Source organism: Chelonus insularis, unplaced genomic scaffold, assembly GCF_013357705.1.
Source record: "Chelonus insularis isolate UGA/USDA-ARS -01 unplaced genomic scaffold, ASM1335770v1 contig_260_pilon, whole genome shotgun sequence".
NCBI lineage: Eukaryota > Metazoa > Arthropoda > Insecta > Hymenoptera > Braconidae > Chelonus > Chelonus insularis.
Genome location: NW_023276452.1, coordinates 229,232 through 253,654, shown reverse-complemented (window position 1 = coordinate 253,654; position 24,423 = coordinate 229,232). Strand labels below are relative to the sequence as shown.

The 24,423-nt window shown below is 28.1% G+C and overlaps 3 protein-coding genes across 7 annotated transcripts; 1 reads left to right on the top strand and 2 right to left on the bottom strand.

Annotated features, from left to right (window-relative positions):
- Window positions 1-249: 249 nt before the first annotated feature.
- Window positions 250-6,231, bottom strand: LOC118064946 (uncharacterized). Its single transcript, XM_035079906.1, has 3 exons — window positions 5,772-6,231; window positions 4,007-4,168; window positions 250-3,378 (listed from the first exon to the last, which is right to left on the bottom strand). The coding sequence occupies exons 1-3, from the start codon at window positions 5,839-5,841 to the stop codon at window positions 3,167-3,169; spliced, it is 444 nt and encodes a 147-aa protein (XP_034935797.1). The 5' UTR covers window positions 5,842-6,231; the 3' UTR covers window positions 250-3,166.
- A 648-nt stretch (window positions 6,232-6,879) lies between these two features.
- On the top strand, window positions 6,880-8,531 carry LOC118064951 (zinc finger protein 830). Its single transcript, XM_035079918.1, has 4 exons — window positions 6,880-7,088; window positions 7,212-7,689; window positions 7,871-8,040; window positions 8,127-8,531. The coding sequence occupies exons 1-4, from the start codon at window positions 6,988-6,990 to the stop codon at window positions 8,263-8,265; spliced, it is 888 nt and encodes a 295-aa protein (XP_034935809.1). The 5' UTR covers window positions 6,880-6,987; the 3' UTR covers window positions 8,266-8,531.
- Window positions 8,532-9,958: 1,427 nt separating this feature from the next.
- jus (julius seizure) lies at window positions 9,959-22,740 on the bottom strand. Of its 5 annotated transcripts, XM_035079916.1 has the most exons (7): window positions 22,279-22,740; window positions 13,531-13,680; window positions 13,191-13,331; window positions 12,719-12,833; window positions 12,431-12,651; window positions 12,146-12,203; window positions 11,355-11,449 (listed from the first exon to the last, which is right to left on the bottom strand). In XM_035079916.1, exons 1-6 carry the CDS (start codon window positions 22,400-22,402, stop codon window positions 12,181-12,183), a joined length of 774 nt encoding a protein of 257 aa, XP_034935807.1. In that variant the 5' UTR covers window positions 22,403-22,740; the 3' UTR covers window positions 11,355-11,449; window positions 12,146-12,180. The 5 variants fall into 5 exon arrangements, with proteins under 5 accessions (XP_034935803.1, XP_034935804.1, XP_034935805.1 ...); XM_035079912.1 differs by lacking the exon at window positions 12,146-12,203 and having other exon boundaries at window positions 9,959-11,449; XM_035079913.1 differs by lacking the exon at window positions 12,146-12,203 and having other exon boundaries at window positions 9,959-11,449; window positions 12,458-12,651.
- Between the last annotated feature and the right edge of the window lie 1,683 nt (window positions 22,741-24,423).

Here is a 24,423-nt window from a genome sequence, read left to right as displayed (position 1 = left end):
GATATTTAAATAAATAATGATACCCGTAAATTAAATAATACCTTTTCATTTACATTGAAAAGTACTAATTACTCTTAACAAATTTTGTAAAAAGTTTTCTTTTTAAAAAATGATATTAAATATCAAACTATCTCAACTAATCTACAGATATCATTAAGTATGTCAAAATTAATTATATTTATAGACTATATATTTAATAAAGATATTGAGATATATTTGAGTACTAATTAAATTTAATAATAGACTCCATTGTAACCACTCATAACTTTATTAATTTTCATCACTTATGCACAAGATGTTCTAGTGTATAATGTTTTAAGTATTACAAATAATATTCTTCGATCAAAATACTGACATTCTCTTGATACCTTCATATATGATGAGGAAAAAATATGTTATTTTTTTTGGTGTTTATTCATTCCATATTTTACTTTCTTTATTTTATTATTTTTAACATTATATTCATACATTTGTTTAATACTGTATTATAAATTTTCATATTCGGTTGTTAAAACTAGACGTTCTTCATTAATCTTTCATAAAAAATAATATTTATTTTCGACTCTTCATTAACTTTTTATAAAATATAAATAAAATATATATTATTCGATAACGTTTTTATGTCTTCTCTTCAAAATAAATACCAATAACGATTGATTTTTTCCCATTGGCTTCTTTTTACTCTTTGCCAGATATGTATTTTGTATAAACATCGAAATTTGTATCAACAGAATGCCACTGAATCATTCATAAAATATCTAGAAATCGAAGAAATATTTCAACGAACGTTGTAAGTTTTTATTTAAAGAATAATTACATATAATCCTTTTCCTATTTTTGACATTTTTGGATAATTAATCACCTAATTTTTCTAGTATCAATTCAACTTATAAATACGATGATATTTTTGTCGCTGTTTTTATGTTCTAAATCTTATAGACTAAATTAAGGCATTTGCGACTGTTTCGACGAGAATTGTTCAATTTAAATAACTAAATTATTCATGAACACTTTAAATAGCTCGTTTTAATCCTTAGTTGGTTACACTGAGCGTACAGATTGAATTTGAATGAGTTAAACAATGAATGAACTGCTTTGTATTAATGAAAAAAAAATTGATATAAGAGATCCAAACCTGATCAGTCATTATTATTATATGTCTCTATACTTGTCATGCAACACATTGTTAATAGAGTATTAATCAATGATTAATTATTAAAAAATATTTATATTAAGATTCAGTAACATGACTTTTGTTTATCGTAAGTTGAAGAAACATTTATTATTAACATTATTTTCTTTAATTTTTCTTAAAGATATTAATTAATTGATTTTTAGACAGTCAAACTTGGAATATTTTAGTAATTAGTAATATTTTGATCAAATGTTGAAATCAATTTCTTCTATAATTGACTCCTAGAATATTTCAAATTCACTAAATTTTTAAATCTTGAAATATTTTTGTGTTCATAAATTTTATTTTCACAATTTTATCAGTATCTAAATATTTTTAATTATTTTTCTATTAACACATGTAATCAATTTTATATTTACATCGAATTTTTTAGCCTCATCTACAAGTTGTTATCAGTTTATTAGTTTCACTTGAATTAAGAATAATCAGATGCAGGAACTAGATCTCTTATTTTAATATTCATTAAAGGTTTTCAATCATATCATTTCAAGAAAATTGTTTGGTTTTTAAAGATTCTATTCAAATTTATATTTATTTATTTAAATAAAATAATTTTTGTTCAATTTTGTTAATCGAAGGTTTTTTATTGGTTTAAACCAACTGTATAACTGTTTGTATTTTAAAAGTTTCAAACTTCAAACCTATATTGAAACTGTGTTGTTTTCGACCTCAGAAACTTAAATTTAGTACAATATTGTGAAATTGAAAAGCTTCCCATGGTCACATGCAACAAGTAAATATGCTTTGTAAGTATGGAAAACTTTTTATTTTTATTTTATAGGAAGTTTAATAATACAATTTGTATCAAATGATTTTATTTTTGAAAGAAAATTTAAAAAATGAAAACAGTTACATAATATTTAAATGAATGAAAAATGATTAGCGCGGTAGAAAATAATCTCGCCGATACAGTCGCGACATTTTGAAAACTTTCATGACTGAAAGTTTCAATGTTTCCTAATGTAGCTGATATTTTAAGCAAAGTCTTCTATTTACACACCACAACGACTTAATGGTAATAAAATTTCGTAACATTAAATTCACATAAATAATTATTCCATCTTTTTTATCACGGTTCGAACGAGAATTTACTTTATCACCATTTTCTTAATTCTATTTAGTCGTAAGGTTGCCCAAATTTTAATTATTTGTTACACTCGACTCACATTTATTGCATGTATAATATGAGGCGGTTTCTTCATACTGAGGTACGACGTTAGCTCAAACTAATAATGAACAATTGGACAATTAACTGCAGGAAGGACTTGGTATTTTTTTTTTTTATTGTTAGATGAAATAAATATTTCAATTAATCTTCTCCTCAACTAATAATTGGTGTATTAGAAGTTCTCTACTGAATTTCAATTTATTTTCCAATCTATTTAGGCCTAATTTCATTTGCAAATTAACTACATTTTATTTTGTTGAATTACAGTAAAACAGTATAACTTTTTTACATCTCTGGCAGTTTTATCCTTTTCTTATTTTTTACTGATGAACAGACACCTAAATCATATTGAAATTGAATTTATTTCGATTGAATGTAATCCCATTTGAGCGTTTTTTCTGTCAGCAGGATTGATTTTATTAGAATTTCTTTTAAAACTTATCAATCAAATACATAGTCAAAGTAACGTTGAGTTATAAAGACTTAAAAAAATGAATTCATGTGGCTATATAATTGATCATTTGAGGTAAATTGACTTTATTTACTACTTATATTAATAACTTTGATTTCGTAATTATTTTTCACACATTCTCTTTTTTTTTGTTATCTTAATTCCATTATTCAATATCAATTATTAGCTTGATATGACATGTGTTTCCAAAAATACCCGGTTTATGTAAAAACGTGTCTGCTTATCTGATCATAAAAACATTCACCATATTCATTATTCGTTTCTCAAAATAGTTTCATCGATACTTATCATCTAGTTGATCATTTATTAATACAATGATTGGGACGGCATCCTAATTTATCGTCGACATATAAACGAGGCTAGCAATTAATAATAATATTCCGAAAAGAGGAGCTTCTTTAGTTCCAGAATTACACAAATCTGTGGTACAAGAACAATAGTGTACCAAAACATCATGAGTTCCGGATCTTCTTACACAATCTCCATTATCTCTTTCGTCAGTTATGTAACCACATCCTCGAACTACTCTCATCTTTCCATAAACTGGAATAATTTCAATTCATTTTTGATTTATGTACCAAAGTTGGCAAGATTTGAATTCCAATTTCCATATTAATAATTTCAATTATTTTCCAAACTTTATAAGAACTTATTGAACATTAATCAATAATAAAATTATAATACTGATATAAACTCATCAATATGTTAATTCAGTTTACTTGCTTGTTTTTAATTATTTTATATTTTTGCTTTCAAAAAATTAAATTTTGATCTCATACGGTTAGCAAAAAAAATATACCTAAGATAAACTTACATAAGGTAGATACTCAATAGCTGGCTAGTATTGAATTTTGACATCAATAATAAGTATCACTAGATAGCTAAGCTATCATTAACTCTATATACATGTAGTAATATGATCCAGCTATTGATCCATTAGCTTTTGTACATTTTTTCATTTATTGGAATGTTTTCCATTTATCAATTATAGTCTATCATTACAATTCATCTTTATAGTTTTAATATTTCAATCATGAGGTGGAAAATATATCCTTATAAAAATTGGAGATAATTTTAGAATTATTAATATGGGATTGGACTTTTAAATTTACATTTAACATATTTCAGGTGTGCTTAAATGAGGGAAATGTAGAGAAAGAAATTTTCTTACTTTTTTGAGATAATTTCCGACATACTGTAGGCTCCATATTATTTAAATGCTCTAGACGTTGCTGGAAGCTGCAATTTACAGTACCAAGACTGTAGGGGTCGAATGGATCTCCACATCGGGGATCAAAGGCGCTGTTACATTGGTAACAAACAACTGCTTCTCCTGATGAATAAAATCAAAGAAATTATCTTGTGAGTGTTTTTTAATGTTCAAATAAAAAGATTTATTTGTTTGGCTATATAATGAAATATTCAGGGACATTGAAATTAGTGTCTCATGAAACTCTAAATATAAATGAGAATATTTTGGTAAAAGATCAATAAACTCAAATAATAACTATTGATTTCTTCAAACTATTAAATGATGTAAATTTGAAAACTCATCATTTAACAATAATTCATGCTCACATTTGAAATATCTCGGAACTTTAATTTTCTAATCCACTCTAAGCTGTTCATCCATTCATTCAAGATTAATTTTCTCATTACTCTAAACCCAGTTAACTTTTTTTTAACTCTATGTTTTTTTTATTTAAAAGCTAAACATAACGAGAAACTGCTTAAAATAGAAAGAAATAAAGGAGAATGGAGCTCTTAAAAGAGACAAATAATAGCCTAACATGTAGGTTCCTGAAAGATAAGTGATTTAATCTAGGATATGTATCAATGTATCCTTGCTACCAGGATTCCCAACGCCTTGCTAAAACTAGGGCAAAAATGCAGTGTGACGTCATTTACTTCCTATCGACCCGCCACGGTATCCCAATCTTGCAATATATAACACACATTTGACCTTTAATGGGCCATTTGCTGCAGTTCAAGGTGAAAACCATTCGTTAAGAATGATATCCTCAATGAGATTGCTACTGCTAAGTCATTGGGTCAAAATATGACGGAAGATCAAAGAACATTAATAAGTAATGATTAATTGATCACAGAAAAAATGATGATAGATGCATAATTTTATCTAAATAAACAAATTGTGAGATACTTTTGGATATGATAAGTTTATTTTAACATCATTATATATTATTTAATGATAAATAAATCGTCGAAGCATTGAAGTGTATTTATGATCACTAAGAAATTGAAGCACTAGCCAATAATAAGCTGGAGAAGAAATACAAGTGCTGACAATGTTCTATGACTTCAGTAAAGCTATTTCAAGTATTGTACAGTGATTTCCTCTTGCCCTGGTTCTTTTCTATTATATATTAAATATATTTAAATGCATTTATCAGTTCATTGAATCAACAATTTTTCTTACACAATACTGAATTATTTCTTCTCGAAGTTATTTAATTTTCTTTGGTGCTAAGTATTGAGCTTGAGAATATAAACAATTGCATTAAAGATAATATAGATTAACTATAAAGGACAGAGATCAATAACAATACTTATAATTGAAATACAAAAAATTGGAAGAACATTCATATTATATTCAAGAGGAAGTTATTTTTATATGAGTTTAATGGAAATAAAACTATTAGTTGTTAATTAAAATTATTGAGTTCAAAGAGTGAGTTAGTCGTGCTATTTTATTGCACTTTCAAAAGATATTTGAGTAAGGACATTATCATCGTGACATTGAAAGTGTGTCGGCCGGGTGGTTGTTACATAATAGGGCTTAAATCAATTCTACCATCTCACGATTTTTAGAACTTTTTTGAATCATTTACTCTAGATTTTTATCAGCAATAAATGTACGAATTAATGTAATAATTCATTAGCATATTTGAATTAATTATAACTTACTGAAAACTTACCATAGGAGAAGAAAGAAATGAACACAAGAAGTATTGTAAGACTTGAAATAATTTGGCGATTGATAATCATTTTAATTGATGCGCAAATGATAAAAAGTGTGCGGATATAAATTTATTTGAATATTTAATATTATAATTAATAGTGAAATTTATCAATCACTTTTTCTGGTAATGTATGAAAATATTTCATTCACTTGTTCATTTTTTGGTCTTTTGGTCACTTGAAAGAACTTGACAGTTGATTGGAAGAAGATAAGAAGAAGAAAGAAAAGTCAAAGGGTAGATTTAAATAAATTGATACGCCATAAGATTTTTCTTGCGTGGTGTTCTGTTCACTAAATCGCGGATACTTTTGCTACTGTTTCTCCACGCTTTATGCGGCAGAAAGCGCGATTCACTTTGACTTTTCTATGCGCCAGTCAATTCCTTGTCCACCACCACATTCAATCCCCATTCCAACCACCCCTGTGTTGTCGACTCAGCCAAGATAAAAGACGATATTCGTTATCATTCTAATTTATTATTTTTTTCAATTTTTTTATGGAATGACTATTTTTTGTTTATCAGTTAAACTTGAATACAATTTATCAAATTAACGAATTTAGTTATTATTTCAATTTGATTGGTTAAGTCTGGAAAGCTTGCTCAATATCTAATTGATTTATTATCGATTCGTCTCAATCTCAATTTAATCAGAAAATTGAATCCATTCGTAGATAAAAATATACTAAATACAATTGATTATATTTAGGATAAAGAAGTTGTAACATTTTTTAGAAAATTTATACCATCAACAACGTAAATTTTTGAGTTGTGTATTTTTTTATATTTTAATTTGCAAACTTACAATAAAGTATTAATATGCTTGTATATGAGCATATATTAATTATATTTGATTTTCAGATAATTTTTTATGCACAGAACAAATGAATTGTTTAAAAAATCAAAATAATTTGTTTAAAACAGTCATTAGCGAATAAAATTTGAAGAATAATTATTGAATGGCTCCCAAAAATGTTGGCGCGTGAAAAGAATTTGTTTGTTTGGCCACACTGTTTTTTGCTGGTGCTGCCATCAGCTGATGTGTGCGCTCTCTAACGCTTGACGTTGAGAGCAGAGAAGAAGTCATCACGTGACTGTAGTTGACAGTTTGTTTTCACTCGATTTGTTTACGTTTATATTTTGCATAAGTCTAAATTATTATAAAATAATTAAAATGTCAAGCAAAAAGTTAACTCAACAAGATCTGCGAAAGGCTATGTATGATCACAAGAAGAAAGCAGGATTAGTCAAACGAATTGAATCGCCGTTAGCCAAATATCCTTTCAAATAAAATGTCTCGAGGTTATGTTTAAATAATTTTCATTTCATTATCATTCTTAAAATTACTCGTTTTTTTATGGTATTTAATTATAATTGTTTTCCTGAACCTTCCTATAAGTATACTGAAGCAGGTCAGTTAATGTGCATTATTTGCAAGACAATTATTCGCAGCGAAGCAATATGGGTGGTACACTTGAATTCTAAAACACACAAAGAAAATATAGAAATTACTAAGAAAAAGTTGGATGATAAAGTAAACAACAAACTTAATAGTAGTTCAAATAAACGGTCTCCTTCACCTACTAAAGAAAACGTACCAAATAAAAAAATAAAAGGAATATTGAAAAATCCTGGCCACATAAAAACATCTACCTCATCAGCATTACCTTCTGATTTTTTCGATCAAGCTTCTTTAAATGGAAAACCTGCAATCGCTTCAGTACCTAAAACGACAGAAAAAAGTTCAGCTGATAAAAACAATGAACTATCAAATGAATCAACTGTTATGGAAATAGAACAGGTTCAAGAAGCTGAAGCTAATAGTTCTGCAGCTCTTCCAGAAGGATTTTTTGATGACCCTGTGCTAGATGCACGAGTAAGTAATAAAAATAACTATCTATTTAATTTAATGTACGTAATCATAAAGTTACATATTTTAATTACATATTTGAATCCATACACAATTACATTTGTAATAAATTTTCATACAATTAATTAGAGGCGAGATGACAGATATGAAAAATTGTGTCTGTTGATTGGTTAATTGTTTATTCTAGGTCCGAAATGTAGAATATAAGGATCCTATTGAAGAAGAATGGGATAGATATTTGAAAGAAATAAAAGATGAAACAGATCATTCAGCTCAACTCATTGCTGAAGATCATGAAGAAGCTACTAATGAGCGACAGCTTAATGAAATTGATGAACAACTTAGTAATTGGTCAAGGTAACAAATCAATTGTTATTTTTAATTACATCATTTTTTCAATAGTTAAATTCTTAATAACTAAAATAATTTCATTATGATCACAGAGTAATAAATCTGCTAAAGAAAAAAGAACAATTTCGGATAAAACCAAAACAAGTGGCTACGCGAAAAGATGATTCAACTGATGATGAAAGTGAATATGATGAGTTTTTAGATTGGAGAGTAAAGAACTCTTATAAATGAAGTACTCTTCAGTATTTTTTGCTTATTAATTGATAATTATGTGGAATTTTAAATGATAAGGATCATGAAGAAAAAAAATGTAAATATCAGTGTGATATATAATATTTTATTAAAACAAATCGATAGATTAGCAAGGTATTAAGACTTCAATACAACAATATTCAAATACATCTGCTATTAAGTTTAAGCTAAATATTTTAGAAATTTTTCTTGTAATATATAAAGGCTACAATTTTCTAAGCCGTTATAAGTATGCAATAAATATATTAAAGAGACATATTTATTTTTTTATTACTTTTATAAAATACTGAAATTAATGAAAAATTCTTTTAATATCATACTTTTTTCGTAAGGTGTTATATTTAATATTTTTAAAATCAGTTAAATCAGTGACAAAAATAATTTATATAGTTAAAGTTACTTAAGTAGAAGAAGGTGTTTATTTCACATACAGAAATCAGCCCAATCGTTAACACGAAACTACAATTCAAGCTTTAATCATAAATATAACAACAATAATTATTACTCAATTAATATAATAATATTTAATTTATTTATATTGATAAGTGAATAGTTAATTTAAAGTAATTTTTTTCTTGTATTTTTGATTTTATCATGATGTGATTTCTTATTCATTATTCATTCATTCTTGCAGATTTTCTATATTTTAGTAGCAATTTTGTAAAAGAGAGTAGTCCAAGCACTTCCCCAAAGCTGGACTACCCCTGATACAATTTACATACACTTTTAGATGATGAATACTTTATCAAGCAACATCCCAAAGCTTTATGGTAAGTGAAAAATTGCCAAGCTAAAATTTAAACCCTTTAGTTGTCTTCAAACAATTCAGTGACACGATTGTGCATTGGTAATTAATTATTTAGCACAATCAAACATATGAAAGTTATAAATTTGAATATCAGAGAGTAAAAAAGAGGTAGAAAAGGGAGTGTCATTGGACACTCTGCTCTAAGCCAAGAAGAGATAATAGACTATCATAATGTTTGCTAACGTTGTTATATGGAATACTAATACGCTTTCTAATTTTTGTTTTTATTTTAATTTATGTGGTCGATTCTCTTACTTCGCTTAACAACCTTAGGTCTGATTTCGAAGAGAAAACCTTCCCCTAATTTTTCTTCGCGAAAAGACTTCCGGTCGTTGGTAAAGTTATTTTTATTTCTCAATCCTCCGATAATGTATCTGTATTGAATTCTTGATAATCTTATATAATAAGTAACTTTTTGTAAATTACTTTTACTAGTTGTATTTTAATAATTCATTTCTTCTAATTCTTTTAATTATCATTATAATCGTGCGCTTAAGTTATTTATATTTTTATTGAGTTTCAATTAGATATTTCCATGCGATAGAAATTTATCTTCGCTGTTTTGAGTATTTTTATTAAATGCTTTAATATTTTATTTGAATAGTTGTAATGATAGCGTATTACAATCACAGAGTATAGCACAGTCGCTAGGCGTTATTAATTCTAAGCCTACTCGACAGTTTTATTTATTTTCTTGAGACTATTGAAGTCTCTATGTTATCATAAGAATGATAATTTTCCAATTATTTTTTTTTTGTCATCTTGAATCTATAATCATATACATTTGTATTCGTTATGTTAATTATCGTTTATGTATATATTTTTTGCTCTATTTTCTTTTTTTCTCAACTTAATAATGATATATGCGCGACAGCGTAGGCACTAAATTGCAAAAGATTGCAGAGATGTAATCTCTTATCTATGGTTATTATTATTACGAATGGAGTATTACCATTTTTTTTTATTATTCCGTCATAAGTATTTTTCAAATGATCGGTATATGTTGGACCAACTTGATCACTAAGGAGCTATTTAAATATTTTATTTAATAGCTAACTCCATAGATCAGGTATATAGTTCATAGAAAAAAGGGAATCTAATATAAATTTTTGAGTGTAAAGTGATTGAGGATTACTGTGACCTTATGTGCATATATAAATTTTTATCTAGACTTTTATAATATCATCATAAATAATTCATCCTAAAGTGTATAAAGATCCAAATTTTTTTCTACATTTTCTTGGCTAACTTTCTAAATTTCGTGTCTTATCTTTTTTATTGATTAAACTATTATTCTCTCTCTTTTTTTTAGCATTAACATATTCGTTAAATGATCATTCTTATCTTTTTTTAATTACAACATTGTTTTATAATTCAATTATAAAACACTTTAGTTGAAACTATCTTGTTTTATCTCGTGATTTAAGTGATAAAAAGGTGTCAGTTTATATATAATATATATAGTTTTTTGTATTCGTATTGAAGATATTTTTTAATACTTTTAATTTACCTAGATAATTATTAGATAATTATGCAGTATTAAGAATAATAATATTAATTTCTCTAATCCAGGCATGATGTTGATTCGAACTGTTTCGTGTGGTCCCCTCATTCGTGTGTTTCAATAAACTTCATAACAATCCTCCAAATAATGGTATGCACTGCATAATTTAAATTATCTAGATTCTATATTGTCATTCGTTTATGAAAATCGTTTTCACACGTGACATTACGAATCCTAAATTTTTATTTAATTTCTAATACTTTGTTCACGAAAAAGTGGCACAAAAAAACTTTTCTCTCGAATATATATGTATATTTTTAAGTACATTCATCATATTATATATTTTATTAATTATAACTAATATTAACAATTGATGATTTTACTGTTAATATTAAAAATAATTAATAAACTCTAGTTTATTGTAATAGCTAATTATTAAGTATTTCAATATTTAATTATTCTATTAATCATGGTTTGTTTTTGGTTTTCGAGTGAGCCAAAAATTAGGCAAATACTGATAAAAAGAAGATTAAGACTGAAATAAGAGGATGCAAATTAGCGCATTAGTTAGTTAATTTACTGACGACATAATTAATCTGAGCTCATTCATTGATCGTTGACGTTGGGTTAATTAGATAATAAGATGAGCATTTAAAGATTAGATGAGTCGTAAAGATGAGTAAGAGCCTACGCCTTAGCTTCCGTGATCTCCACAGTGACGTTCTCCAGCACTGGATTAGTGATGTTGCTGCCGGCGTTTGGTGGTGATTTAATTAAACGGCCTGAGGCTGATATTGTCGAGGCATTTCCACTGCTCCCACGACTGCCACGCCGTGATCCTGCACGAGACCCTGACAATCAGACAGCTGTCATTGAAGTTTCTCGAGGAGGATCGTAGCATCCTAATGATGAATATGCCAACAATTAAGAAAAACAAATTTGTCTGTTTTCTTTTACTTTGCTTTTTGTTTTTGAAAAATTTCTTTTTAACTAACAAATATTTCTTTTCACAGACAAAACTATTTTCTAAGCAACATATTCAACGCGAGTTCAACAGGCAAATCATTTACTTCAGCAAGCAACTATTTTCACGTCGCTCATTCAACTACTAAAGAACATATCTGTATACAAAACTGTATCTAGATTAGAACACTTGAAGATGGTTTTAGAAACGTGTTCTAATTTATGTGATGGATGATGGTTGAAGAATTAATGATGTAGGTCTCTTTCAATGGTTAAAACAAAAAAGTATATCTTACCTTACAATAACTACTTTAACATTGGCAATGAGAAAAATATTTACATATACAAATAATTATTAGAGCAACCATCTCTTCGCATTTCAATTGCACACAAGTCAAAATCACTCTTCAAACGACAAATAAATTTACAATCTAAATTCAAGATCAATTTTAAGAGTATCTTTTTTACAAAGCATCATCAAAAAGTAAAATAAAAATTCCCAATTGAATAAAAAGTTCAGATAAAATTTTTTTCTCATTGTACAGGTGAAAAGAATAGTGAGGAAAAGTAGTCATGCCCCATACCTTCGATGAGAAGTAACTTGAGATCGCGGTTATCATCAAGACATGCGAGATAAACACTCTGTAATTAATTCAACACTTTACTGAATCATCGTATATCAACACAAGGAAAAGTTTGACGAAGATCAATAGGATAAAGGAGATACTCAAAGGTCTAGAGACTATCTATAGCTTTGAACGATTAAATATATATATATATGTATTTGTTGTTCTATGAACAACAAGGGATAAAGATAACTCGATAATAAAAGTTGCTTGCTTAGTAATTGAATTGATAAAAACCCGTACTGTTGACTCGCTGAGTACTTTTCGCACCTTGCTGCGAACCATTTGGTGAGTGGGCTCTTAGCGATGCCATGGAGGGTTGCCTTGAGGGTCCCCGTTGACTAGCTCTCGACCCACGTCTCTCCTGAGCATGCAGAAGCTTGTTGTTGTCACGTAGCAATGAGACATTCATCAGCCGAGCATTCGGAGTGTTGAAGATTGTGCGGTTTTCACGCCAACGTGCCCTAGAGACATTAATAAAAGCTTTTCTATGCTTCTGACAGCTTCATTTTATAAGATATAAGCACTTACTTGCTAAACAATCGGAGTACGACGCAAATAATGATGAACATGAGTGCCATCGCTACTAGAATACCAATCATTGCTGGATCGACATAGCGTAAGCTCTCCTCTTCTTTAACTTCAGCTGTAAATAATAAATGTTTTATCTATTTTTAAAAAAATTATTGCAATTTTATTAAACACCAAATATTACTTGAAGAGCTTATAGGATTAATTGTGTTTATTTCTACTATGACTATTAATTGAGTTATTTTTATTTAATTTACTAATAAATATGCAATTAAAAATAATCAAAGATTATTTTAACATTTTTTTAAATACCTTGAGGTATTTATTATTCATTGCACGAATGAACTTGTATTTTTTCACAAAGTAGCCCAGTTAACTCTTCATTATTATAATTAATCGATATTTATAAATAAAATAGCTAGATAATAACTTTTTTCTTTAATATATTCAATTTATTAAGTATTAATTTTACCCAGGCATTCGATAACTCCTCCTGGCTGCATGACAGGAATTTTTTCAAACTTACAAATACACCGACCATCTCGACATTCGGTTTGGGATACCTTTAACTCACATTGTTCCGTGAAGAAACATGACTCGTTCACGTTGGCAACTGAAAAATATTCAGAACGTCTACAAAAGAATTTCATATCAAGAATATTAGATTATTGATTTATTTAATTAATTAATGCATAGTTGAGTATAATTGGAGAACGTGACTTCTGTTATCTCTTAATTCGTTTTAATTAAATTTTCTTGAATTTTTTAATGATTCATAATTGATTAATTTTTCAGCAAATGGGAATACTTACGATGACCACACTTATCGATATGATTTGTAGCATGGAATTCCTCTCTACAATAACATCTCTTAACTCTTGGATCACAAAAAGAACCGTCGAATCCACACTCCCAGTCCTCTTGGCAGCCATCTCCAAACTTTTTTGTTCCTCGATTAGTATCTGGGAAAGAAGAAAACGTTGTCTTCAAGTGAGTAGATAAAAGTCTTAGTCGACTGTTTTATTGTCAAGCTTAATAAAGCTTCAATTCTATTCTTTAAATTAGTCAATGCGGATAGATACTAAATACTAGAATATATCTAAAGTAACACAATTCATTATCACAATAAAATTTAATTTTTTTTCTCAATTTAATGAATAGATAAAGTAACAAAATTATCAAGATATAATGCAAATTTGTTAAAATTTAATATAATTTTCTCTCTAAAAGCGAAGTTAATTATACTTGAAAATAAGACTAATAAAATGAAAAACAATTATGTAGTTACAATGGTAAGCTTAAAATATTTTTAAATTAATTCATAATGAAGCCTTAGAAAATCAAAGTCTCTTATTTTACTTTTTGGTACCTAAAACCCTTTAAATTATTCTCCATAAATATTCTATGACCCCGGTATATAAATTTTTACCGTAAATCTTAGTTTTCGTTCTTAATTCATTAATATTCATAGATATTTAGACTAAAAATATAGAGAAAGTGTCATAAAAAGACCGGGATTACAGAAAGCAGATTTTTATGATTTATATCAGTTTGTATAAATAACAAGATGACACTAACTAGTGTTCATTTAATTATTTTACTCATCACTTGAGGAGCAAGTTATATAAGCAAGAATTAATAATGAAAGAATGGAAACAGAGAAAGCTTTTGAAAAAAGGCTTTCTTCAGAAAATTCGACTGAAAGAGAAAAAAGCAAAGTTTCTGCCTTCATAGCAATCTTTTTAAAACTATTCTACTGCTTCATTTATAAAACATGAGTGACCACATGACATTTATATAAATTTGTCTGTCGTCAGGAAGCCTGGAATTTCGTGAAATGCCTTAACAATTTTCCTTCTCCATGCTTTTCTAGAATAGTAATATTAGTAATCCCATCAGATATATTGTATGGACCAACAGGGCATGAACTGCCGAATTATTTGCTCCTCTGGTGCATGCACGAAGCCCATGTTATGGTCGATAAATATGTAGAAACTGATTGGGGCATCAATAAAATGAATATCTTGCTTCAAGCAATAGAAGTCCAGCTTCATTTACACACAGGATTCCATGCATTTGTTGTCAAAATTTATGACAATTCATCGCTATCGTTGAAAATGACAATGATTATTATTTATTTATGATTTATAATGATATTGAGATATCACAATTGAATTGTGGATGTATGCTGCCCGTTAGGTTGAAGGTAAATCTTGCAACACAAAAAAGTGGGTCGTCAGTATGGCAACTTGCCAGAGTCATTTATTTCTCTTTTTTTTAAAGCTCTTTCATATGGAGATACTCCCACGCCACTGGCATCACTGATCTCCAGATCTAAACGAAAGTTCCCGGCTTCTGCGTTTGTACTTTCAAACCTTTAGTTAGAATGCTTCAAGGATAGAATATTAAACTTTCCTTCAGTACTTGAATTTTCTAAAATTTGAAAATAGCCTAAAGAACTTTACTTATTTTATGTAGCAACGAAATGTAATTCTTAGATAGAAACACGTTTGCAAAGATGTTTGAAGTAGAGAAAATACAGTAACTTTTGTTAGTTTTAAGTAGTTATTAAATTATAGTAAATATTGCTTGACATAGAGAAAATGTTTAAATACCTTTGGCTTAAATAACAGACTGGCTTAGGTTTTGTAATTTTATTTACTTGTTGAAATTAAATCTCATATGTTACTTTAATGTATTCAACTATCACAAAAATAATACTTTATAATTAAAGTTGATATCATTCTATACAATTAAAATAATTACCAAGCTATTCTCTACTTTCAATAAAATTTATAGCATTACTCATTATTAAAAAAAAATAATGACTTTTTAGAAATAACTTTAACAATATGATGCAACATATTTTTAATTATATGAAATAAGTAAAATTTATGTTGATCATCACCTGGAATATTTCAGCTTTCTTTTACTTGGATAAATTTCCCAATTACCGTCTTTTTTTTACAGTCACGTTGTAGTTGTATAAAAAATCCCAAATTGCTTCACAAGAGTGTATGTTTTTTAGTTTGATACTGCTATAAAACTGCATGATTTATCAAATCGATGCTACTGAATAAATTTGTTACTGATTTTATTCATGAATGAATTAATTATTAAAATTCAAAAAAGAGTAGATTTAAAGTATTAAATAATCTATAAATAAACTTGATGATACATTTGAAATATAAAAAATTAGATTAGGAATAAACTTAATATTTTTATATGATTAGAGTATGAGTGTAAAATAAATATTATTTCGTCCAAAGTCAAAAATTTCCATGAATAACTCACTATATTAAATTAATACAAGGATGAATATTTTATAAACCAAGAAAAGAACTTTTCATTTTATTATTCAATCCAGCTTATATTTAATCGCAATAACGATATAAATATGTAATAAACAGTTGAGCTAATAGATATGAATAGGGATCGTTATCAGTAGCTGGTGGATTTCTTTCTATATTATATTTAATGAAATAAAGTAATATAAAAGTTCTATTATATTATTTTATTGCAATATATAGTATATGAAAAAAGTGCATTATGTAGAGACTATTGAATAGGTTCGTTAATAGCAGTCATGGTAAAAATAGTCACTCAACGAACAATGCTCACTTCTAACCTCTTTATCTACCTCATCTTTTCTTCCAACATCTTTTTGTTGATTCATTTGCAATGAGAAAATCTGCATCAAAAGTCTTTGGCCATTATATTTCTTTAGCCATTCAAATAAAAAAAACTTTACTTATTTTCATTATACATTTTTTTTGTCTCATTAACAGAGAACAACAAGGTTTGTATCTTTATTTTCATTTTTTCTTTGTTTCATGTGGCTCGATTACCTTTTGACACACTGGTTTCTCAGTCACAACAATAAAGGTGAAATAACAATATATATGCAACAAACATTACGGAATTATCCCTTGCGTGATATTGACGTGTATATGTGTAAAAATATGTAACATAATCAACTGTTACAACATGCATAAAACTATATATATATATATATATTATATGCTATTACTATAGGTATGTACGTGTTTAATCTCTCGTAATCCTAATCGGCACCTTTCATACTGCATGCAATTTACTCTCTCAAAAACCCTTTAGTTTTACTGAGAATTTTCAAGCTTATAAAAGTCACGTTCTCTTATTTATCTGGAGCTTAATTTTTCTCTCTTCTTTTGCTATGTTCTTTTCTTTTTAGTTGTCTGCCGAGTCATCGAGCTGCTCCACTTAAAACGCTGTCTTCATCATATATCTATATATGTATATATACATATATACTACAGCCAAAAGGGTATTGAAATCTTATCAGGAGCTTTTTCTCTACTTTTATTTATTCACATTTTTTGTTTATTTTCATACTATTCGAGACCTTTTATTTGATAATTCAATGAATAGTGAGAGAATAGTCAGCTGATTTTGAGTTAATAAAAAAGAGGTATTTTAAAAAATAAATAATAATTTATTATAATTTATGTTAATTTTATTTAAAAATCATCAATAATATTGTAATAATTATTCTTTCTTTGTTTTAGAAGATGATAAAGATTGTCATCATTTAGTTAATAAATGAATTATAAAATACTTTAATGCCATGAAAGTGCATCAACAATCAAAATATGATGGAAGTGTTAAACCAGTTTTAATCAATTTTAATACCAATTAATTATTTACACTAGTGGTCTAAAAATTTCTGGACATAAAATCGAATTGTTGGGAAGTTATTAAATGATTTTATTTTAGTTTATAGAACTTTAATAAAGCAGTAAAGACATGACTAGATTGAGTACATGAACTGATAAATAATTTACAGTCATTGAACAGTTTATGCACACAATGACTTACATCTACCAGCTGGCTTTTATTTAAATTATCTAAAAACACATTTTATGTTTTGTGTTTAAGTCAATTAGGACATTAAGGATCATTAATTACCTTAGTTTACAAGTTTTATAGTTTTGGCTGATGCTATAGATAATGATTATATTAGCTCTGTGATCATAAAGTTAATGCAACTAACAATAAATTTTTATAGCAACCACTTTTTTTCGTTTTAAATTGGTTGGAAAATTTTCTATTCTCTCTAAAGGGAACATTTCTGTTGAAGCAAAGGAATAGTGAAGTGTAATTTTTTGTGCTTCCAATAATCTTGTTTTTTTTTTAGGATTGTGCTAAGTGTTTTGTGAAAATTGTTTACTGTTGTGTACAAAGTATAGTATGTAAATACTTGATGTGCTATCAAAACGTTCCAAGATTATGTTAGCGTATGTTACATTTTATTTCACTTTTTTTCTGAACACCACTGAAAATTCTCTCTCTATATACGCGATAAAACAACTGTAAGCTAGAAAAGCATCACAATGTCTCCATCCAGATCACATAAATAAAGCCAGGCGGTTTTAGGTATACTTGTGAAAATCTTCTAAAGAAATTTTCAAGTATTAGAGATGTGCTCCAATGAAATATGGTTACATTTTTAATTTATACTTAAAATTCAATAGTTTGGAAACTAGTTTGAAAATTACAATTTTTTTAAAACCTCACTTTAGTTAAAACTACATTTTTCAACACTGTCCTCATTAGAAGAATGTTTGTAAAAATTTTTTTTATCACGTCACATTATTTCATTTAATACGCAAGAGGCTTTCTAAAATTACTTTTTTCCAGATTATTAAATTGTTTGTGGTTACGAGCATTGTGAAAACAGTTTTGAACAAGGGAAAAATTATTTTTGGAAACGTAAATATGTTGGAAAGCTATTACCGAGTCATACAAGTGATAAAAGACTATAAATTCAACAATCTAATAACTGTTAATACTTTCAGATAATGAAACAGTTGCCTTGAACTTTTACGTGATATGAAATCTTTTGAAGATGAAATATGATAAATTTTTATAATATTTTCTTATGGAACTTGATATTTTAAAATCATTGGATAAAAATAGTTCAAAAATAAATATTAAGTTGTTTTTAACTTTCACATCAGAATATTTGGAACAAAACTGGTTGGAGATACCAAATTTTAGATACGAATCTTTACTATCTGAAGTTATAATTGGATTGGACTTTGAAAAACTTTTGATTCAATGGATCTACCTTGAAAGTAATATGACAATTTCGTTACGTGATAATGAAAAATAATGATTTAGATAATTGTTTAGTCAGTACGAGCCAAAGATATCCGCAATGCAGACCGCAGTAAAGTGCAATCGTTTTCTCTCTCAGTTGACGTCGCGCGCATTTGCTCTACACGAAGCCTTGAAAGTTCCAAATCGCGGAATGATAAATCGACATGTAATTCCATGTCCTTTTATTATGCTTCTTTACTCATTTACTTTAGAAGAAACTGCAATAAAAAATGATGTAAAGGAAATACAATGAAAAAAAGAGTAAAGAAACTCTTTTTAATGGATGTATTTAACAAAAAATGCTTTAAGATTTTTTTCAACAACTTTTCAGAACAAGTTAAGCAACTAAATACGGTCATTAAGTACAACTTTTAACGTTAAAAAATATTTCATAATCATTGTGTGCAATTTTATGTTGTCACGAGCAAGCACTATAAATAATGTTAATACACAAATGTGTGTGTTCATAAACAAGTGGCTTATGCAAGTGACATTTACTAAAAGAAGCTTTAATATTATTATAATGTTAATAATTGGCCAAAGTTTCGATACGAGTATACTTTAACCTACATATATTTGACACGTCTTTATTCGTGGCCTACTACTACCTGACCGCTTATCAAATGCTCTACTGGGAGTTGGTCAGATAAAACGTTGATATGGACTACTGGCGTGGCTGACCATAACTCTGGTTGGATCCAATTTATTATCTCAATTACAACTGTGGATTTTTCCGATTTTTTTATTATTCTTTTCATCGAATTCATTTAGAATAATGGAAAAAATTGAAACAGAAGGGAGAAGTAATTTGATTTATTTAGTAATCAAATCTACAATGAAACAGTAGGCGAGAAAATACCGTTTGTTATAATAAAACTTCATTTATTTACATTATGAGGTTTGTATAAGCTTTAATTTAATTATGTTTTTTATATTTCATCGTTTAATATAAAATTTTTGTTTTCATAAGTGATATTGTTAATGTATATTTCTTCTTCTTCTAGGATTTTGGTGTGAACTTTTATTATTAAAATGCATCAAAGATATCAAAAGTGTTAAGAAGCTTGGAACATAACTATCAAGAGTATTAAGGGAATTTCATCGTGTAATGACTCTCACAGAAAGATTCCAACTTTGTTTAAAGTTAATCTAAAGCATTCTAAAGATAAAAATTTTATTTTTCAAAAAGAAAAGAATATATTTTTATCTAAAGTTTTAAATTACATTGTCTATATAGAAGCCAAAAATTTTAAGTTTTCGTTTAATCAATCAATAAATTTTCCTACTTGAATTTTTGTTATCAGCAAAAAAGTTTTGATATTTTATATAAAGTTTCTGAACAATGTTCATTATTGATTTATTACGTATTATTATATACTACCCGTTGAAATAATTACTACTATAAACAACAAAAGGAGTAAGTTCATTAAATAATTAATTCTTCTTATAGTATTGTAGAATTTAAAATGTTTTAATCGAAAGATAAGAATCCCAAAGTAAATAAAAGAAGTAAAAATGAATGCACAAATATTTGCATCTTATCAGGTATATCAGAAGGTGAATCGAAGTCATCGCATCATACAAAGGAAGTGGAATTGATGATTAGTTGAACTACTGTTTGTTATGATAAGTAAGTCTACTCCCTTGATAGTCTGGGCTGAACTACGACGTAGTTTAATGCACATCGATATCCAAGCGGTAAGTCAAATATCCGACGGAGCCGCGAGCGTCACCCAAACCGCTATCGACCACGCAACTTACCCCTCAGAAACACAAAGACACTTTGTATTTACTAAGCTTCACTACAAATGAACTATTATGTATTGTACACATGTCTTATTGTTTATAGACCTGATTCAACCTGTGAATATGAAAACACGTAAATAACTACGTACTCTAGAATAGAGTCATTAAACTAATGATCAATATCACGAACCCAAATAAAAGAGTAATATTCAATACTTTCATGCTCAACATGTAAGTATTATTTTATTTCATATATTGTATATATTTTTTATAATCATCTTTTTTAGAAGATAGTTTTTATTGATTAAAAAAAAAAGTACTCGAGATGTAACAATCCGAGAATACAGAGATATTGAGAAATAGATGATAGAAAGAATACATTTTTTTGTTAAATGATTTGTTGATATCCAGCTTTTTTTTTAATTATAAAAAGTTATTAACATTTCCCATGTGTTTACTAAATATCTACTATTGATTAAAAAGAAGAACAAAAAAAAATATATAAAAACGATAAAACAAATTGATAAATTTATAAATTATTTATAGAGATGATGAAATTATTTGAATAAATTTTAACTTTTTAAATTATTCAATTTACTAAATGGCTATATTATGGAAACATTTAAATATTGGTAAGTAAATAAATAACAGTGTTGTAAAAGTTGAATTTTAAAGTGTACAATAAGAAACTTTTTTTATTAATATACATTTTATTTGTTTAGAATACAGAAACATTTTGTTGACACGATTTCATATAGTTCAAAAGACTGGATGTATTTGTAAAATAAAGAAGAAACAGTGAAAATCGATTCCAAAAGCAAACTTTGACGAGACATGATCAAATATTATTGATAGGAGGGAGGAATACATATATTCTTGTTACAGGAGTGATTTAAATCCCTATGATATTTAAGTCTTCCATTTATTTTATTGATAAAATGAGTTTGATATTAATCCTAGAAGGAAGGAAATGTATTCCCTTGATAAACGAATGAAGAAATAAAAAGCCCTATGACGCACATAAATGATGGATAGTCATGCAATAAAAAGGCGTGAGGCCTTTGGAATTGTTGGATTTTTCAATAAACTAAGATTCCATTCCAAGAAATCAACTGTTAAACAAAGAGTATAGATGTAAAAAAAAAGTGATTGGGAAGAGAATAAATGGTATTGAAGAACATCAGGTGCCACATGCTTGCGTGATTACATCACTAGCACAAACTCTATAGTATTCAAGAAAAACACCACGTCATCTCATGCAATAGCATCACAACCTGCTGCTTTTCGTGTGTGTTTTATTCTATTCTACCAATCTAACATTGGTGCATCAATACGGATTTTAATAACGGATTTGGCAAAAAGCCACAGTACCAGTTAAGGTCAACCTTTTCGAGCTTGCTATTTCACCTCATTCTCCATAAATATTTCTATTTTTATGACAAATATTTCTATTAATATATTATCTTATCAATTGATTTATCACTTTTTAATTAATAGTTTTATAAATAATTTTATTTATCAACAATCTTTATTGACAAACTTATTGAACGTTAGAAAAGCCATCAAAATTGTAAACTTTAAAGTGGATCTTGATGTTCATAAAGAAACAGTGATTGAATACCGACAAGAATGAAGTGGATGGATGTTGATGATAATGAAGTAGAAATGCTTACCTATTAGAGTGGTGATCTCCGGGGGGTCCGGGACCCCTTGGACCTGGTGTCCCAGGAGAAGCCATGATCCAAAAATAAAATATATCAGCCGAGTGCCTCCCAATTGCGCCAGCCAGTTAAACATCTCTCAAAAATCCAACCCGGACACTCGGGCCCGACGTTTTCTTTCTTATCATATTACATACTGGCTAAACGAGTTGACGACCGCTCGTCTCATTGATCACACCTCTTTGTTTGTATCCTCAATATGCTCTATTTTGCGTCAATTCACCCTAACACTTGACTTACCTCACTCACTAACTTTCACTGACTTATTTTATGACAAATATCTAGTAATATTTGTTATCCTGTTTGTCTTTGCGATTTAAAATTTTTTATCTGTCGTCTATGACTCAATTCTTGTGACTGCAAGCTCAGTGAACGCGTCACGGTGGAGAAGCAACGCCGAAGAGAAGGATAAAGTGCCGCGGCTTAACGTCGCGACACCAAGGCGCCGGCGCGACCCCTATGAACTATACGACCCTTCTTCACCCTCTCTTATCACGTTTTCTTTTTTGTCTCTCTCTCTTACTTTTTCTACCCTTTCGCTCTAACTCGGTCTTTTTTTCAATAAACACACGCACATTCATGGCTATAATGGCTTTTTATAATGCAAATTTACATACACATGTCCAATTTGTCACTCAGACATTGCTTAATTCATGTCGATTTTCTTTATACATTATCTCATCAATTTCTTCCACTCGGAAAAACTTTTTTTCCTTTATGCGGATAATCGCACTTCCGGGGAAAGAATTATTTTCTCTCCTTATTTATTACAATTATGAAAGCATACATGAAATTTTCTTCTCTTACTTTATCGCGTTTTTGTAATTCCTCTTTTAGGTTTAACTTATAATAAGATTTGATTTGTATGAAAATAATACAGTCCAAGGGTTCTCTGGTGTAAAAAAAAAGCTGCAACTAATCATATGAATATTTTAATATTTTTAAAAAGATATAATCAATCTGTAGTTATTTGCATTATTTATGTAAATGAATAATTCATTAATAAAAGTATCTTTTTATTTTGCAGAGTGAAAAGACGAAAAAATTAGTATGAATATCAGTCTGTAAGTTTACTTGTAGATTTTTTACCAAGTAGCTGGAAGTTTAATTAATTATACTAGAAAAGATGAGAAAAGAAAGGATGAAAATGATGAAGAAAAAAGCCGTTACGAGTTATTTCTCTAGAGAAGTAAAGCAATTTATGAAAACTAGTAAGAAAATATTTATGAGCATTATTTCTAGTATTTTAAGGGCTACATAAGAGAATGGAAAGAACTGTAAAACGTCATGGTCTATTTTCATCTCCTTTTATCGATCATCTTTTGTCATAGAGGAGTCTTCAATAGTTTTAAAATCTTTAAAGTAAAAAAAGGAAATTTTCGGAATTAAACTCACCTCAGCAAATCGCTTAATTAAGTAGCAACATTACTAGATACAAATTGAACTCCAAAGCAATTTTAAACTGATAAGGAAAAAAGGTTGATAAAAAAGAATTTAAATCATTTCTTAATTGAAGTTATTCACTAGAATAAATAGGAGAAATTAAACTAAGTAAGAGCCATTAACTATTTATCCAATAAAACTAGCTAAATTTTCTGTTCAACAAGTAATAGTACATTTCACACCTAGGGAGGGAAAGTAGTCTAGCTCAAACCACGTGTAAAATTACAACCCGAGCCGAAGGCGAGGGTAGTAAACACGTGGTTTAAGCTAGTCTAATTGTCTTCTCTAGGGCTGAATATGATTTTTCGTCATACCTGCGTGGAAAGTTCAACCCCTCTCCAATGGAAAAGTGAACTTTCCGTGCGGGTATGACGAAAAAATATTTTTTTCAGGCCTATAAAAGGTCGATGTTTATCTCGAGAGCTCTGAAATATAAATTATCTTTGAATAAGTATTAACATTATTAATAATTAATGTTATTAAAAATAATGTTAGTTGAAAATGCATGTGGATGCTAATGTCAACTAGAGAAAACCATTATTACTTTTGACGGAATGAAAAATTAGTCATATACTAAATATTGAAAGATATGTCCTTGTTTTTGTTGAAATAATTTTCATAAAAATTTCCATCAAAATAATGGAATTTGATTCA